This window comes from Manis javanica, chromosome 3, assembly GCF_040802235.1.
Source record: "Manis javanica isolate MJ-LG chromosome 3, MJ_LKY, whole genome shotgun sequence".
NCBI classification, from domain to species: domain Eukaryota; kingdom Metazoa; phylum Chordata; class Mammalia; order Pholidota; family Manidae; genus Manis; species Manis javanica.
In genome coordinates, this window is record NC_133158.1 from 52,112,870 (window position 1) to 52,131,961 (window position 19,092).

Genomic DNA, 19,092 nt, shown 5'->3' on the forward strand with positions numbered 1-19,092 from the left:
TAGGTGGCAGAAATACACTAGTAACTCTCAGAATAATGAAGAATGGAGACATTTGCAATAAACAGCATGTAAATATGAGTGCTGTGAATTCTGTATTTATATTCTTGGAAGAATGCTCTGGTGGGAAAACCATGCAAAAGGAAAGAAGATCGTTGCTTGAATAGGAGATAAGAATTATACCCATGAATAGTAACACGTCTTCCATAGATCTCCTTCATATTTACTCCTTCATTACTCCACAAAACAATTTATGAATTACAGGCCAGTTTCTTAATACTTAACTGTTGCAGTCATTCTGAAGAAAGTCTGTTTTTCATTTACTTCTCTAAGGTAACTAACTGTTTTTGTAAGTGATGGGGTTTCTTTGGAACCATAAGTAAAATAAAATTAAAGCTTGATCTACATTTTTTATTACTATGTTTCTTTTGATTCTCTAGGGTATATTCCTTTTCCTTTTCTGTTTTTTTTTTTTTTCCTTCTGTTTCTTACTGGAGATTACACTACTGAAGAAAGGCTGATTTAGAGTAGTTTTAGCCAGATTTTAATTCTGATAGATTTTTTTCTGTTAATGAAATAGACTTAGTATAGAAATACTATCCCAGGGTTTTTTTTTCTCTTGTTTGTAACACTATTGTTATTCATTTTTTTTGTCACTTATAACAGAGTAAAATAGTTCGAGTGCTTAACCTTTGGCAAAAAAATGGAGTATTCAAGATTGAAATTATTCAACCTCTTTTGGACATGGCAGCAGGAACCAGTAATGCTGCCCCCGTAGCAGAAAGTGTTACTAATAACGAAGGTATGGTTCTCTGTGGGCTATATGTTAAACTGAATAAAATGTTAATTTTAGTAAAGAAGTTTAATGGGTTTAAAAAGGAAAATTTATAGGTTAAAATTTTCTTTGGACTTTATGACTTTCTTTTTTAGGTTCACCTCCACCTCCAGTTAAAGTTTCTTCTGAACCTCCACAGGCCACTACAAATTCCGTACCAACTCTATCACAGTTGCCTAGCACTGATACTTTTGCTGCTGTGGCCCAACTGTTTCACACAACTCAAAGTCAACAGGTAAATTATCTTCCAAAGATGAAATTTTTGCAGTGAGGTACTATTGACAGTTCTTACTTTCCTTTCCTAATGAATGAGCATATTCAAAGGGAAGAAATATACTTTTCAGTAAGAAAAGTTTTCACTAGGAAGGTAGTGGCATTAGAATAATAGAGAAAATATGGAAAAAGTGAACAGCAAGGAACAACCCACTGAGAAACAGCAACATGGAGAACTTCAGAACTGCTGAGTGGCTGGTGTGGCTCACAATTCTAGCATTTTGAAATTATTTCAAAATTATTTGGATTGGAGATGATTTTTACATTTTTCTAGAAAACATATATTTACCATTCACAGTTTAGTGTATTTTCTTTTAGACCATCATTTTCTACCATTGGGGTCATCAGCATACATTTTTAAAAAAAATTTTGGTATCATTAATCTACAATTACATGAGGAACCTTATGTTTACTAAGCTCCCCCCTTCACCAAGTCCCCTCCACAAACCCCATTACAGTCACTGTCTGTCAGCGTAGTAAGATGCTGTAGAGTCACTACTTGTCTTCTCTGTGGTGCACAGCCCTCCCCGTGCCTCCCCCCACATCATACATGCTAATCGTAATGCCCTCTTTCTTTTTCCTCCCCCTTATCCCTCCCTTCCCACCCATCCTCCCCAGTCCCTTTCCCTTTTGGTAACTGTTAGTCCATTATTCGGTTCTGTGATTCTGCTGCTGTTTTGTTCCTTCAGTTTTTCCTTTGTTCTTATACTCCACATATGAGTGAAATCATTTGGTACTTGTCTTTCCCCGCCTTGCTTATTTCATTGAGCATAATACCCTCTAGCTCCATCCATGTTGTTGCAAATGGTAGGATTTGTTTTCTTTTTATGGCTGAATAATATTCCATTGTGTACATGTACCACATCCTCTTTATCTATTCATCTACTCATGGATACTTAGGTTGCTTCCATTTCAAACTGGGCTTAGCATACATTTTTAACCTTAAGCAGCACATACTGTATCCCAGGGATATTCCTTCACAAAAAACAAAGCCATTACTAAAAGGTGGATTATTTTTCCACTTTACTGTGTGCCTATGCTGTTTTGAGTCATCTTTAAGGTTTTTTGTTCATTTGTTCAGTAAATTAACTTTTGATACTATGATTATACTTTGTTATGTGATTTATCAGTTTTCCCATTCTTTAAGCTTCAGCAGATCCTTCAGACTTTTCAGCAGCCTCCAAAACCACAGTCTCCTGCCATTGACAGCGCTATGATGGCTCAGGTTCAGGCTATCACAGCTCAGTTAAAGACAGCTCCTACACAACCATCTGAACAAAAAGCTGCTTTCCCCCCACCTGAACAAAAAACTGCATTTGACAAGGTATTCTTCTCTCACATAACCCACCTCACTGCTTGTATCACTCAACCTGGAATGTGCAATTTATCCCTTCTCTAGTTGCTCTTTGGAGTGTTCATTTTGTGATTTGATTTAAGGGATTTTCCCCCTTTACATCAAAACATTGATTGTTTTTCCTGGTTTTAAATGTAATGTATACTCATTGTAAAAATTTTTGGTAAAAAGGAACAATAAGGGAAAGTAAACAGGAGAACATTCCATTAACCCCATACTTGGAGATAACTACTGTAATATTTTGCTGTATAACTTCTCAGTTAATTTCCTGTAGATGAAGGCTTTTATTTGATCATAATGTATATAAACACAGTTTTTAACTTGCTTGTTTTGATCTTAATCATCTTTGTTGTTAAGGTTAATGTATCTTTGTTGTTGTTAAGGTTAATAGATTTAGAGCTGCATTTTTACCAAATGCTATAGGAGTATTGCATTATTGGACTCATCACAGTTTAGCCATTCCCTGCTAATTAACTAATTTTAATTCCTCTATTTTAAGTTGCTTTCTGTTTTTTTGCTGTTGAAAAACCCTAGCTACCATATGTATAATATGAGGGTTGGTGGTGTTTCTATGTTTTTGAACTGCTCATTTGGGCTTTAGGCATCTTTAAGGGGCTCTTACTCAAATTACAGGTGCAGGGGTCACAGCTTCCTGTTGAAATGTTAACCCAAACAATTCCACTCTTACCTGTTTCATGTCCTGTCCATTTACTGAGTTTATGGCTATTAGAATTTCATTTCATTTTTTCACTGCAAAAAAGCCCAGAAAAATTTGAAAATCGTAGAACTAAGTGATACCTTTTATTTTATAATCATCTCTTAAAATTTCTAAGTCTTTCCAGCAATTCTAAGATAGAGTAACTTTATTGCTTATAGACCAAGTTAAGAATCCATATAGGAAATACTGGTTGTCATTATATCTTAGTGACTTTTGAATGGCCACTGATAAACATAAGGTTGGATGAAATTCTGAATACAAAGGGAGCAAGCACATGCTTATAGGAAAAAAACACAGATAATACAGAAGGTTCTGAAGTAAAAAAAAGAAGCAGTTTTCTGCTTTGAACAGGTTTGTGTATGTTCTTTCAGACCTGTTTCCATGCACATGTGAACATATATTTACTGTAGTTTTGTTTATTAGTCTTCTGTTTTGTTTCATGATAAGGGAAACTCTCCGCACCTGTATTTTTTTTTAATTTTATATTTTCTTTTAGACATTTTGTATTTTTGTTCATTATGTTGTCTCTTCATCAGGAACCTATTTTAGAATATGTGATTCAAGATAGTTAAATCTTTGTCTTTGGAAATAGTCAATTGTCCCTCTTTTTGTCATACATCAAATTGTCATTTGTTTTTATTTCCTTTTCTGGAACACGATTCTGTCCCATTAATGTATTTGCTTATTTCTGCATCATAACAATTTAAATACTTGCATCTTACATACTGTTTTTCTTTTCTAAGCATATTTCTTTCCTCCCCACCCAGTTGTTCAGAATTCCTTTGGCTATTCTTGGGCCATACATATCAGTCAGGGTTCTACAGAGAAAAAAGACAGAACTAATTCTACACACTCAGCACACGGAAAGGGGAAGGAGGGAAAGATTTATTGATTTTTAAGGGATGGCTCACACAGTTGTAGAGGCTGGCAAATTTGAAATTTGTAGGGCAGACTGGCAGGCTGGGAATTCAGATATGAGTTAATGTTGCAGTTTTATGAGTCTGAATTCTTCAGGACAAGGTTTCTGTGTTGCTGTCTTGAGAATTCCTTCTTTGGGAAACCTAGGTGCTTATTCTTAAGGCCTTCAACTGTTTTGTTGAGGTACATTTATGTGATGGAGGGTATTTCTTAATTCAAAGTCTGCTATTTTAAGTGTTAATCACATTTTTAAAATACCTTCACAGCAACACATAGATTAATATTTAACCAAAACTAGGTACCATAAGCTATCCAAATTGACATATTCAAAATTAACCATCACGGTGTGCTTTTCCAAATGAACTTCAGCCTAAATTTTAGAACTTAGAGGTTTAGTACTCACAGCTTCTTATACAGTATCTCCGTTTATTAAAATCTCTCTTCATACAAGCCTTGTACATTTCTTATTTTATTTATTCTGAACTATTTAGTTATTTTTCATGTTTAATGTTTCATAATACTTTTCATTTGATTATGACATAGAAAAAGCTATTGATTTTTATCTTCTAAATGGTCATGGTATGAAAGGCTTAGTCTTCTAATTGATTCTCTCAGGTTTCTAGGTAGTACTACTGCCTAATAAATCTTTCATCCTCTTCAACATCGATGCCTGTTTCTTTTTCTTTTCTTGCTGTACTGGTGGCTAGGACTACCAGAAAATGTTGAATAAGACCAATAGTAGTGGCAACCTTTTTTTGTTCATTTAAACCGTAATTCCTCAATTGTTTATCTTAAGTGGGTTCGTCAGTGTTTGTCAGTTATATCAAGTTTAGAAAAGGAATTCTGTGTTTTTCCTTTGACTGAAAGGTCTATTTTAAGCTAGTAAAAAAACAGCTTGATTGAGAGCAGTTTGCTTTTTTTAGCTGCATCATAAATCCTCTGTCCTAAAAAGCAACAAAAATGTCTGCTAGATCTCAACTTAATTTTTTGATTAAAATCTTTTCCCAAAGCAGTAGTATAAATCTCAAAACTTTGACAAACATATCTCTGTGTGATAAACTGCATAGGTTTTGATTTTTTATCACAAGTTTTATTTTTTAAGATAATTAAGTCCTGAATTTTAATTTTGGCTCCTGTCACTGACTCTTATCTTGATGTTGAATTTATACAGATATTCAGTTATTCACAGCGTACCACTGTGAAATAGTGATGTTAGTATCTGTATTTTATTGTTGCTATGAGGGTTAAATAAGCTAATGTGTGTAAAGCAGCAAGATGCCTAGGTCATATTAGGTCGCTCAGTTACAATAAGAACTTCGAATCACGTGGCCTACAATTACAAAGAAAGAAACACAAATGTTGTCCATGAAGGGGACTTGCCCTCCTAATTTAGAAGTCTGTAGTCACATTATTAAGTAGAACCAGAATTTCTAGGCTGAACTATCACAGAACAACAAGTTTAGGAATTTGAGGGTGGAAATCCATGAGCTGAATGGATACAACTTGAGAGAAAAGATGGCTTGTTGAATGCCAAGACTGATTGCTTGGAAGTCAAAAAGACTGAGGTCCACCATTCACTGCCTGTACAACCTTGGTTATGTTTCTTAATCATCTGAGCCTTAGTTTCCTAGTCTGTGAAAAGAAGAAACCATCTACTTTGTAGGCTTCTTGTGATGATGAAGTATCATACGTAGTCTACCAAAACAGTAGTAAGTGTTCACTGTGTTACCTTCCTTGCTTCCTTTCTGAACAAATGTAATCTTATTTCTAAGTGGCTCTTCTAAACATGAGATCTGAGAATTCCCTATATTCTTCACTTTTTTAAATGACAAGTTTCTGGTAATCTGAGGTGAGCTGTGAAGTTTTAAGAAAGAAACTAGTGCACAAGTAGAGTTCTTAATGGCCCTGACTATGCCTTTCCTCTCTTTTTTCTTTTTTCATAGTGATACAGTCTTGAGCAAGAAGCATATGGACATTTTTCTATAAGCATTTACAGTGATTAGATAAGGCAATCTTTTCTTTCTGTATATTTTATAGTTGAGTGGAAATGTACTCCCATTTTCATTTATGCAGAATTCTAAAAGCCTTTATAAAGTCTAGGAAAAGTGAAATATTTTTATTACTATATTAGCTCTAAAAGAAGCATATAGCCAGAAAGAAAACACTCCACACAATTGGGAAAGAAAAGCAGAATAAAAAATTGTCTTTTCCAAATGACATTTGTGTGAAAATCATTTGTCTGTGACTCTAAATCCTGAGGGGTATGTGGGAAAACGAGATTGTACATGACAGCAGGTGGGATAGTAAATGATGGGAGACGTCTGCTGTTCTTAGGAAGTTTTTTCTACAGTGAATCACAGTCTAAATCTTAAAATGGGATGTTGGCTTACCTATTCTAGAAGCTACTTGATAGATTTGATTATGATGATGAGCCAGAAGCTGTAGAGGAATCAAAGAAAGAAGATGCTGCTGCCTCCTCAGCTCCTGCTGTGGCCACTGTGGCTGCTGTGCCCCCTGCGCCCACAGCTGCTGCCCCGCCCGCCGCTCCTCCATCTGCGTCTCCTCCACAGACACCCTTGTAAGTTTCTTTCGCTTCCTTAGTGGATGTAGTTGCTACTCATTGTAAGGGGTAGTATAAGTGACTTCAGTAACAATCATTTTTCCTAGTCATTGTTTTCTTAAACTGGGATGTTTGGGGATTTCTCCTGAGTGGAGAGGAGAAACTATCAGATTTACAATAAAAAATGGCCTTTATGTTGGGAGAAATGCTGAACGTATAAATTAAGATAGTCAAATACATGACTCAGTAAAATGTTGATTATTAATGACTTCGGAACAATATTCTTGATGTTTCTGTAGTGTAAATGTGGCTAAGAATCTTAGGTGTTTTTGAATGGATATTACTTATGTTTTTTTAGTGGATTTCTTGGAGATGGCATGCAGCAACCAGCATATACTCAACATCAAAGCATGGATCAGTTTCAACCTCGAATGATGGCAGTACAGCAGGATCCAGTGCACCATCAGGTACAGGAATTTTTCTTGCAGTAGAATTTTAATAACTATAAAGATCTCTTCAACAGAACATGGGTTTCAGTGCACAGACTGCTATTATTAACTGTATGATTGGCTAAGCAGTCCTACAGCTGCAATAAAAGCTGTTGATCGTGTAACTGATTTGAGTTGCTTTTCACTGTAAATAAAACAAGCATGTTAAATATGACATACTTATAATTTATTAACAGGTATTTTTGTTCAATAGTTTAGAGAGAGATTATGGTTCTGTTCTATTTAGCTATACAGCTCTTTCAAAAAGCGTGCCTTTTTCCTTTTCTGTCTTTTTTGTTAATGGTAAATGTTATGTGATAAGATGCATTAGAGGGCTTTCATCTCTCAATATTCAGGAATACATAGTTCGAAATCTGCAAATGGAGAAAAGCACATTGGAGAATTGCAGAAGGTTAGATAGTTATTTTTTTCATTGGCTTTATTTTAGCAGATCCTCTTATTACAAGAGTTTCCTCACTTTGAGTACACATCTAAATTAGTGGGGGCAGGGATCCAATGCTACAGTCAGGCTAGAGAATCTGTTGCTTTCAATTGTGCGGTGATTCTACACAACCACTTGAAATTGATATTGTGATTCTAATGACTTGTTGATGAATGAACTTTGAAAAGTATAAGCCTGTTAATGAAGAAAACCAGTCAATTTGTTTCCATATGTTTAATAGTTGCTGAACGTTCATAACTTAGAAAGAATAATTATTTGTGATGTTAAAATTACACTTCTAATTGTATTGACATTCGAATGGCACATGGAGGGAGATGTTATGATGTGGTTTATTCTCATTATTTTATGATACCTGAAACCTTAAAAGCAGGCATGTTACTTGAAGCTCCCCTAGAGTTTTTTAAATTTTTAAACAGTGAACCTAAAAGTTAATGCTTGTAGTCACTCTTCCTCCCAAAAAGCTTAAGTGCCTTTGAAGTTGAATTTGCAGTAGAGTTCTTGTGACTTTAATTTCAGTCTTTAACATTGTTCCTCATACAAATGTAGTTAACCAAACCTGTGTATTCATAATTTTAAAGTGAGTTAATAGGATTTTTAACCTATATATCTAGCTAACAGTTCTTAGGGTAAAGATTTTACCTGTGGAAATTGTTACTTAACTGTTACATGTTCTTGTAGTTTTTCCTTGGTCAAAATTTATGGAAGATGACTTAGTTATGTAAGGTAAGTAAGAGCTTTTCTAATTTTTGATAGCCATTAAAGTCTCATATACTTTCTTTAAAAATGAAAGGTCCCACTGCCTCCTAATGGACAGATGCCAGGATTTGGCCTTCTTCCTACACCTGCATTTCCTCCCATGGCTCAGTCTGTGATTCCTCCAGTTCCACCTGTGCAGCAGCCTTTCCAAGCTTCTTTTCAGGCACAGAGTGAACCACTTACACAGAAGGCACATCAGGTAAAACTCCATCCTCAAATTGTTGGTTATCTTGGTTGCCTTGACTTGAATGCAGATTTCCTGCCTATTGGCTTGTTATCTTCATTTTTTAATATGAATGAAGACTATAATTTTGGACACATTAACCCTCTCTGTGCCCTGTTTCATCTAAAAAACAGAAATTATAATACTACCAGTTTCCATAGAGTTCTTTGAAGATTGAAATGACGTATAGAATGCTTAGTCACACCGTGCTTTATCCCTTTAGCTGATAATTTATTGAAACAGTATGTAACTTTATACAAAAGTAATTTCTAGGTATAGAGAAGTATTTCTTCTAATCTTATAAACCATATAAAAAATTTTCCCCACAGATTGTCAGTCATTATTGAACCTAGTAATTTGGTCTCAAGTAACCAGAAGAAAACTATTTTAGGGCAAGAGATGGTAATTTAATCTGTTTTAGATTTTTGTCCTCTTACCTTTCCTTATAATTTCCATTTTTCTCATTTAACAATTCATTGTTTTTAATTTTTTAAAGGAAATGGAGGTAGAACAGCCCTGTATTCCAGAGGTTAAACGGCATATGTCTGATAACAGGAAGTCAAGATCTAGGTCTGCATCCAGGTAACTTATAGAAAATGTTTTCCTAATTCTATATGTTTTAGGAGACAAAGAGATTAAAATCAGGTTGGATTGTTTTCAGATACTCAATGTTAATTAACACGATATATTTGCATGTCTGTATGTCAAAGTAGGGCAAGAGAAGTATTAATTTAAAAAAAACTAAGGTCAGTCATTTTACCTACATTGTTTTACCTTTGAGTTACTCTAATGCCTACATATATACATGGAATTATGTATTCAAGTTCCTTTACAAGTTTGTCAGCCAATAAAAGTGGAAAGGTAATAAATACTATCATGAGATTATGATTTTTAATTGCTATAGGAAAGAAGACTTTGAGAAGATAGATAACAGTAGAGCAGTATATCTCAGGGATGACAATTCGTTTCTTAACACTACAAGGATGTAATTTAGTATAGTACCAGAAGTATCACAGAGGAGATAGTTTCCTAAGCTAGCAACCTTGCTTGCTTCATTTAAAATATATGCATGCTTTCTAACCTGTAACATATTAAAAATCTTTAAAATCCATTCCTAGCTATTAAATTTTTACATATCCAAATGTTAAATTACCTAGTTCTATTTTTTTCGTTTTCAAGCTAACACATACTTACATTTTCTATTTTTTCTCCATATGCCATCCAAACTCCCTCCTCATGAAAATGTTAGGTCACCAAAAAGGAGGCGATCTCGATCTGGTTCTAGATCTCGAAGATCTCGTCATCGACGTTCTCGATCTCGGTCCAGAGATAGGCGCCGACATTCTCCTAGATCTCGATCCCAAGAAAGACGGGATCGAGAAAAAGAAAGAGAACGCCGACAAAAAGGCCTTCCTCAGATCAAACCAGAAACTGCAAGTGGTAAATTAACCTTTGCATTCAAGCTTCCTTCATTATTTTTTTCATGTCATGGGTTTAAAATGTTTTATTGCTGTTAGCAAAATTCTTCCTTATGTGTTACTTGTTTGTGCTTTGATGTATATACCCTTGGATTGCTTTTGTAAGGTAAGCTAGCTATAAAGCAGCAATAAGGAATGAACCAAAAATTGATGAGTAATAAAGTAATAACATGTATTGAATCTAACATATGAAATATTAGGTCATTAATTAGTGCTCCTATATACAGTGGAAAGGTTTTTTTCCAAAAAAATAACTAATAACCCTCCTTACTTTTAAAGAGATGTTCTTGATATGTCCATGGTTATTACTGAAATTTTAATCTATAAGGCATATGTAAAACTTCTGACTCTGTAAAGATTATTACCTAGGACACCACATAAAAGAAAAACTATAAATACATAACAATTGGAAGGGGACAGCAACATATAGTGAACAAAAGCACTGAATTGATTCTAGATCAAGAAAGTTGGGATCAAGTCTTCTGTTCATTCAGCAAAGCATAACTTGGGCAAGTTACTACTACTCTGACCCCAGTTTTCATAGAAGAAATCTTTAGGTCTATCCACAAAAAGGCCAGTTTTTTTCTAGTTCCTATGTGTATTCACTATTCTGGTTCCATTTCTGGAAGTACTTAAATTTTTTTCTAGAATTGTTTAAGTGTATGTGGAATTTGCTCCTTAAATTTGTGTTATCATAATGTAATTCATGCATATTTGCTCCTCATTATCAAATGTGTGTATTTTTAAGTTTGTAGCACTACACTCTGGGTGGGACAGCTGGACAAAAGGACAACTCAACAGGATGTTGCCAGTCTCTTAGAAGAGTTTGGTCCAATTGAATCAATCAATGTGAGTGTTTATTGAATTACTTAATGACAGTGGACAGGTGTGATTAATGTGATTTTATGAAATTAAGTGCTTAAAATCTGAGTTAAGATTTGCCCAGCTTTATAGAAGATGTGGCTAGAATTTAGGTGCTCTGATTCTGTATTTAGCATTTTCTGCATTTAACCACATTTCTTGGATAACCAGGTTTAATTTAAACCTTTTTCTAGAAAAGTCTCTGCATAACAAAGCTTGGAAATTTGTAGGTTCATTAATAATTGAGTTGAGATCAACCTGGAATTGACAGTTTTTGCAACAAGTCACTTTAACCTCAGATTGTACAACACAGGCTGCTGGTTGGGATTGTTGGAACTAGTTTCTTAGTATTAGTTCTTTCTGCTCTTTGATTTTATTGTCATCATATTTGATAATATTAAAATGTTTTGGAGCAGATGATTCCTCCCAGAGGTTGTGCCTATATTGTTATGGTTCATAGGCAAGATGCTTATCGTGCCCTGCAGAAACTGAGCCGAGGAAACTATAAAGTGAACCAGAAATCCATAAAGGTACAGTTTTATACCTTATAATTCATTTATTTAAAAAATATAATAAGTAATATTACATGACTTTTTAAAAACTAATTTTGGACACTGGGGTATTTCATAGGCACCTTTTTTAAAGAGGTTATCTCCCCAAAGTTAATACATAATTTTAAATGTTAGGTTCATGATAGAGTTTGTTTCTGTTTTGTTTAAATGTAGATAGATTCAACAAGGTATTTAATTGTGTTTTATAAATTTGTCATGTAAAATATTTTGTTTTGAATTTTACACGTTTCATTTTCAAAGATTGCCATATCATCTTATACCAAAGAGAGGTACATAGTTATTCTTCCTTAAAGAACCAGAGTCAGTGTTAACTAGGATAGAGTGGAATAAAAGGTCAACCCATTTCCTACTGCCAAATAAAGCTTTGTGTGAGATCCAGGGATAGCTAGGCCAGGTGACTCTCTTGGTGCCCAAGTCTGAGTGGATTAGAATGGTAGGGAACAATTAACTCTCAAAATTTGTGATACTCTTTTCCCTTCCTTTCTTTTTGTATTTTAACTAATGGTGAAATAGATTGCCTGGGCCCTGAACAAAGGAATAAAGGCAGATTATAAGCAGTATTGGGATGTGGAACTGGGTGTTACTTATATTCCGTGGGACAAAGTCAAGCCCGAAGAACTGGAGAGTTTTTGTGAAGGAGGAATGTTGGACAGTGATACACTTAATCCAGGTAAAGCAGTATTTAATTTCTTTTAAAATTCATCTATTTGCTTGATAGTGCATATGAAAAATATTTATTTTTTGCAGTAGGAAGTGAGTGTGTAGATTTTTCAAGCACCCACTACAGGCCATCTCCATTATCAACTAAGTAACCAATGGTGAATAAAACATATGTGGTCTTTGTCCTAAGCAAAACATTTAGTGAGATAGATTTCAGACACAAGTGATACAATTGCTGATTGTGAGGCCAATTATTAATACAGTATTGAGTAGATCCTAAGTACAGTTTTTTGTTGTGGAAGCCCAACAGGTCAGATGAGCCTTAAACCGAGCATTGTTAATATTTGTTATAATCTGGTGCTCTATAGTGATTTCTTTGAAAATGAATATTCAGACAGGCAATCAAAAATAAATGTTTACACAATGAGTAGTACAGTTACTTGTGGGCATGAATATTAAAAATATCAGATTGATAGTGGGAAAAAATGGCAGTGTGTATGGGTATGACCTGGACATTTATAGATAGCGGAAAAAGAAGGAGCACAGGATGGCAAGCAAAGTAGAGCGGGGAGGGAGTGGGAGCCCAGGACTGCTAAATACCCAGCCCTAGTCATCCGCACCGGGAGCATAGACACACAGTGTGTGGTGTGCTGGATACTAGGGAAATGGAACAGTAAAACCTGCGAGCGAGTCCCCACAGCCGGTGCCTTTCGGACGAAAGAAAATCGAGTGCCTTTTGAAAGTCTTAAAGGGACAGGAGCCTCACAACTGGACAGAAGCATCCCAACACACTCAGCCCAGCAGCTGGGAATCCTGGGGAATTCCAGGCACCCTAATCCCCTGGGTGGAAGCGCAGCTCTGAGATCCCTCACGGCGATGAACAGCCTCCTGTCCGTTCCCTCTCACAGCGCAGCCCCACCATAGTGGAGCAGCAGCCTGAGACAGGCCACACCCACAGCAGCCGTACACAGCCTACCCCACAGTGGCCTGCGCCAGACTCAGAGACCCCGCTAGGGCGCAGCTGCCGAGCACAAGCCGCTAGGGGTCGCCATTTTCCACGTAAGAGGAAGGAGATGAGCAAGCAGGAAGGGACTTTCTTCTACCAGCTAACAAACCCGCCAACTGTGCATGACTACCTCTATCACCATGAAAAGGCAGAAGAATTTGATACAGACAAAAATAACCCAGACATCCCCTGAGAGGGAACCTGGGGAGATAGATTTAACCAATTTTCCTGAAAAAGAATTCAAAATAAAGGTCATAACCATGCTGATGGAGCTGCAGAGAAAAATGCAAGAGCTAACAGAAAAAGTTGGGAGGGAGAATACAGAAATAAAACAATCTCTGGAAGGACTTAAAAGGAGAATGGGCGAGATGCAAGAGGCCATTAATGAAATAGAAATCAGAGAACAGGAACACAGAGAAGCTGACGCAGAGAGAGATAAAAGTATCTCCAGGAATGAAAGAATATTAAAAGAACTGTGTGACCAATCCAAACGGAACAATATCCGCATTATAGGGGTACCAGAAGAAGAAGAGAGAGAAAAAGGGATAGAAAGTGTATTTGAAGAAATAATTGCTGAAAACGTCCCCAAACTGGGGGAGGAAATAGTCACTCAGATCACGGAAGCACACAGAACTCCCAACAGACAGGACCCAAGGAGGACAACAACACGACACTTAGTAATTAAAATGGCAAAGATCAAGGACAAGGACAGAGGTCACCAACAAAGGAAAACCCATCACACTAGCATCAAACTTCTCAACAGAAACCTTACAGGCCAGAAGAGAATGGCATGATATATTTAATGCAATGAAACAGAAGGGTCTTGAACCAAGAATACTGTATCCAGCACGATTATCATTTAAATATGAAGGAGGGATTATACAATTCCCAGACAAGCAAAAGTTGAGGGAATTTGTCTTCCACAAACCACCTCCATAGGGTATTCTAGAGAAACTGCTTTAGATGGAAGCACTCCTAAGGCTAAATAGATGTCACCAGAGAAAATAAAATCACAGCAAAGAAAGCACACCAACCAAATACTAACTAAAGACAAAAAATAAAATCAACTACCCACAAAAGCAGTCAAAGGAAACACAAAAGAGCAGAAAATGAAACACCTAACATATAAAGAATGGAGGAGGAGGAATAAGAAGGGAGAGAAATAAACAATCATCAGACTGTGTTTATAATAGCTCAATAAGCAAGCTAAGTGAGATGCTAAGATAGTAAAGAAGCTAACCTTGAACCTTTGGTAACCATGAATCTAAAGCCTGCAATGGCAGTAAGTACATATCTTTCAATAATCACCCTAAATGTAAATGAAGTGAATGCACCAATCAAAACACACAAAGTGATAGAATGGATAAAAAAGCAAGACCCATCGGTGGGTAGGGAGGGATAAGGGGGGGAGAAGAAAGGGGGTATTATGATTAGCATGCATAATGTGGGGGGTGGGAGAAAGGGGAGGGCTGGGCAACACAGAAGACAAGTAGTGATAACACAACATTTTGCTATGCTGATGGACAGTGACTGTAATGGGGTTTGTTGGGGGGACTTGGTAGAGGGGAGAGCCTAGTAAACATAATATTCTTCATGTAATTGTAGATTAATGATAAAAAAAAAGAGAAAGAAAAGGGGTATTACTCCCTGATAGGATAAAACTAACTGAAAATCAACAATTAATGGATCTTTCAAAGGGTGTCAGATGATAAGCTATGGAACTACATTTTTCTGATAATATTCCCTTCTTTTAAAAAAAAAACAAAAACAAGCAGTTCCTGTGTGGTGATCTCCAGTAGGTTCTTCACAATGGTATAAAGGTCATATCAAAGTGTGGGCAAAGGGTTTGTTTGTGTTTATACAGAGGATCAAAACCTAATTTGGCTACACAGAAAATGAATTAAGATACGATCTGAAGAACTTCCAACATAAACATCCTCTGGAAGAGTCATTCCAGAAGATGAACATCAAAAAACTTCAACAAAGATCCTGGCACTGCTGCAGTTGTAGCTGCAGTCATCCCACCGGTTCCTGGACTTGCCATTGGAATGAAGAAGGAGATATCTAAGCTGACCTGTGCATACAGTAAAACAACAAATTTGACTGGATCTACACTGTTGGAACTCAACCAAGAATTAGGAGAAGTGCAAGTTGTAGAGCTCCAAAATCTTACAACTACAGACTATCTACTGTTAAAAGAATATATGGGATGTGAACAGTTCCCGGGAATGGGTTGTTTTAATTTGTCTGATTTCTCTCAGACTGTTCAAGTTCAGTTGGGCAATATCCATCATATCATAGATAAATTTTCACAGATGCCTAGGGTGCCTAACTGGTTTTCTTGGTTTCACTGGAGATGGCTGGTAATTATAGGTCTGCTTTGCTTATATAACTGTATTCCTATTAGGTTAATGTGTGTGCGCAATTTAATTAGTAGTTTAAAACCTATACATGCTTAAGGTACTCTACAAGAAGATGTGTCAAAGAAATAATCAATCTTCCCATGTTTTCTTCCGTCTGCTACTTCTATAGCTTTTCTTCTTCCTTCCTAATTACAACCCTTAAATAGAATTCGTGCCTCATATCGAATTTACTGAGTATCATAATTCCTCCAAGTGGTAAAGATACCTCAAGACAAATGCTGGGCATAGAAGCCACAGGGCATAAATCTGCAAAGAAGTAAAAAGCTAACGTTTGCAAAGAATCTTATTTCTCTCTCACTTACCAACTTTACATTTCCCTGTATGGTCCTGGAAGATAACTGGTTAGCCAGAGATGGGTAAGATTCCTCAAGGGAGGAACAACCTAAGACAGGCACAGTCGCAGGGGGGCCATCAGGTGAGAAATTGGGGACCAACTGAGGGGAGGCTTAGAACCTCACCCCCCCTGCTTTGAGAGAAATCTTCTGCATCCGTGGATGTTTTGTTGTCTTTGTCTAGCTTGGATTAATACTTAGTCCATAGGCACACACCTGATCATCTACATTTGCCCTCTTACAGCACTAAACTATGTTTTCTACCTTTATCTTGCATCTACCTACCACTTCAGCATTTTATTAAAAAAATAAATAAGGGAGAAATGTGGGATTCACATATAAATCAAGTATTAAAATCAAATGAATAATCATATCTGACTTGATTGTTTATAGTTCATGATTCATGATCAAAACCAAAAGTTTCTGTGATATGACTGCCCGTGCACTGTTCACCATGTAAGAATTTATTCACTATGTAAGAACTTGTTCACCATGTAAGAACTTGTTTGTTATGCTTCAGAAGATTGGAGACTGTTGAGATACAAGCTTGGGGTTGATTAATGACTGTGCATTGAGTCCCCTATACAGAATTTTATTGTTGTTAACAACCATTTGATCAATAAATATGAGAGATGCCCTCAAAAAAAAAAAAACGAGAACCATCTATAGGCTGCTTACAAGAGACTCACCTCAAACAAAGACATGCACAGACTAAAAGTCAAGGGATGGAAAAAGATATTTCATGCAAACAATAGGGAGAAAAAAGCAGGTGTTGCAGTACTTCTTTCAGACAAAATAGACTTAAAAGCAAAGAAGTAACAAGAGATAAAGGAGGACATTACATAATGATAAAGGGGTCAGTACAACAAGAGGATATAACCATTTTAAATATCTATGCACCCAACACAGGAGCACCAACATATGTGAAATAAATACTAACAGAATTAAAGAAGGAAATAGAATGCAATGCATTCATTTTAGGAGACCTCAACACACCATTCACTCACTCCAAAGGACAGATCCACCAGACAGAAAATAAGTAAGGACACAGAGGCACTGGACAACACACTAGAGCAGATGGACCTAATAGACATCTACAGAACTCTACACCCAGAAGCAGCAGGATACACATCCTTTTCAAGTGCACATGGAACATTCTCCAGAATAGACCACATACTGGGGCACAAAAAGAGCCTCAGTAAATTCAAAAAGATTGAAATTCTTCCAAACAACTTCTCAGACCACAAAGGCATAAAACTAGAAATAAATTGTACAAAGAAAGCAAAAAGGCTCACAAACAAATGAAGGCTTAACAACATGCTCCTAAATTATCAATGGATCAACGAACAAATTAAAATAGGGAGCAAGCAATATATGGAAACAAATAAAAACAACACAAAGCCCCAACTTCTGTGGGATGCACCCAAAGCAGTTCTAAGAGGAAAGTATATAGCACTCCAGGCATATTTAAAGAAGGAAGAACAATCCCAAATGAATAGTCTAACATCACAATTATCGAAACTGGAAAAAGAAGAACAAATGATGCCAAAAGTCAGCAGACGGAGGGACATAATAAAGATCAGAGAAGAAATAAATAAAATTGAGAAGAATAAAACAATAGAAAAAATCAATGAAACCAAGAGCTGGTTCTTTGAGAAAATAAACAAAATAGATGAGCCTCTAGCCAGACTTATTAAGAGAATCAACACACATCAACAGAATCAGAAACGAGAAAGGAAAAATCACGACAGACCCCACAGAAATACAAAGGATTATTAGAGAATACTATGAAAACCTATATGCTAACAAGCTGGAAAACCTAGAAGAAATGGACAACTTTCTAGAACAATACAACCTTCCAAGACTGACCAAGGAAGAAACAGAAACAGACCAATTACCAGCAACGAAATTGAAGGGATTATCAAAACACTACCCAAGAGTTAAACCCCCTGGCCAGATGGATTTACCACGGAATTTTAGCAGACATGCTGAAAAGACATAATACCCATTTTCCTTAAAGTCTTCCAAAAAATAGAAGAGGAGGGAATACTCCCAAACTCATCCTATGAAGCCAGCATCACCCTAATACCAAAACCAGGCAAAGACCCTACCAAAAAGAAAATTACAGACCAATATCCCTGATGAACATAGGTCCGAAAATACTCAACATAATATTAGCAAACCTAATTCAAAAATACATCAAGAGGATCATACACCATGACCAAGTGGGATTCATCCCAGGGATGCAAGGATGGTACAACATTTGAAAATCCATCAACATCATCTACCACATAAACAAAAAGAAGGACAAAAACCACATGATCATCTCCATAGACGCTGAAAAAGCATTTGACAAAATTCAACATCCATTCATGATAAAAAAATGTCAACAAAATGGGTATAGAGGGCAAGTACCTCAACATAATAAAGGCCATATATGACAAACCCACAGCCAACATCATATTTAACAGCGAGAAGCTGAAAACCGTTCCTTTAAGATTAGGAACAAGACAAGGATGCCCACTCTCTCCACTTTTATTCAAAATAGTCCTGGAGGTCCTTGCCACAGTAGTCAGACAACACAAAGAAATAAAAGGCATGCAGATTGGTAAAGAAGTTTAACTGTCCCTGTTTGCAGATGACATGATATTGTACATAAAAACCCTAAAGAATCCATTCCAAAACTACTAGATCTAATATGTGAATTCAGCAATGTTGCAGGATACAAAATTAATACACAGAAATCTGTTGCACTCCTATACACTAATGTTGAACAAATAGAAAGAGAAATCAGGAAAACAATTCTGTTCACAATTGCATCAAGAAGTATAAAATACCTAGGATTCAACCTATCCAAGGAAGTGAAAGACCTATACCCTGAAAACTACAGGACACTCTTAAGAGAAATTAAAGAGGACACTAACAAATGGGAACTCATCCCATGCTCTTGGCTAGGAAGAATTAATATTGTCAAAATGCCCCTCCTGCCCCAAGCAATCTACAGATTCGATGGAATCCCTATCAGTTTAACAATAGCATTCTTCAACGAACTCAAATAGTTGAAAAATTCATATGGAAACACAAAAGGCCCCAAATAGCCAATGCAACCCTGAGAAGGAAGAATAAAGTGAGGGGGGATCTCACTCCCTAACTTCAACCTCTACTACAAAGCCAC

General features: G+C 36.3%; 1 protein-coding gene across 2 annotated transcripts in view; it reads left to right on the top strand.

Annotated features, from left to right (window-relative positions):
- Positions 1-19,092, top strand: part of SCAF4 (SR-related CTD associated factor 4) — a 59,343-nt gene that overhangs the window by 21,594 nt on the left and 18,657 nt on the right. For both annotated transcript variants that reach the window (XM_017662667.3, XM_017662665.3), the window contains exons 5-15: positions 664-799; positions 928-1,067; positions 2,253-2,429; positions 6,495-6,673; positions 7,014-7,122; positions 8,397-8,561; positions 9,082-9,167; positions 9,835-10,025; positions 10,812-10,912; positions 11,341-11,454; positions 12,010-12,166. In XM_017662667.3, the coding sequence (XP_017518156.1) occupies positions 664-799; positions 928-1,067; positions 2,253-2,429; positions 6,495-6,673; positions 7,014-7,122; positions 8,397-8,561; positions 9,082-9,167; positions 9,835-10,025; positions 10,812-10,912; positions 11,341-11,454; positions 12,010-12,166 (1,555 nt within the window). The remainder of the gene's footprint in view (positions 1-663; positions 800-927; positions 1,068-2,252; positions 2,430-6,494; positions 6,674-7,013; positions 7,123-8,396; positions 8,562-9,081; positions 9,168-9,834; positions 10,026-10,811; positions 10,913-11,340; positions 11,455-12,009; positions 12,167-19,092) is intronic.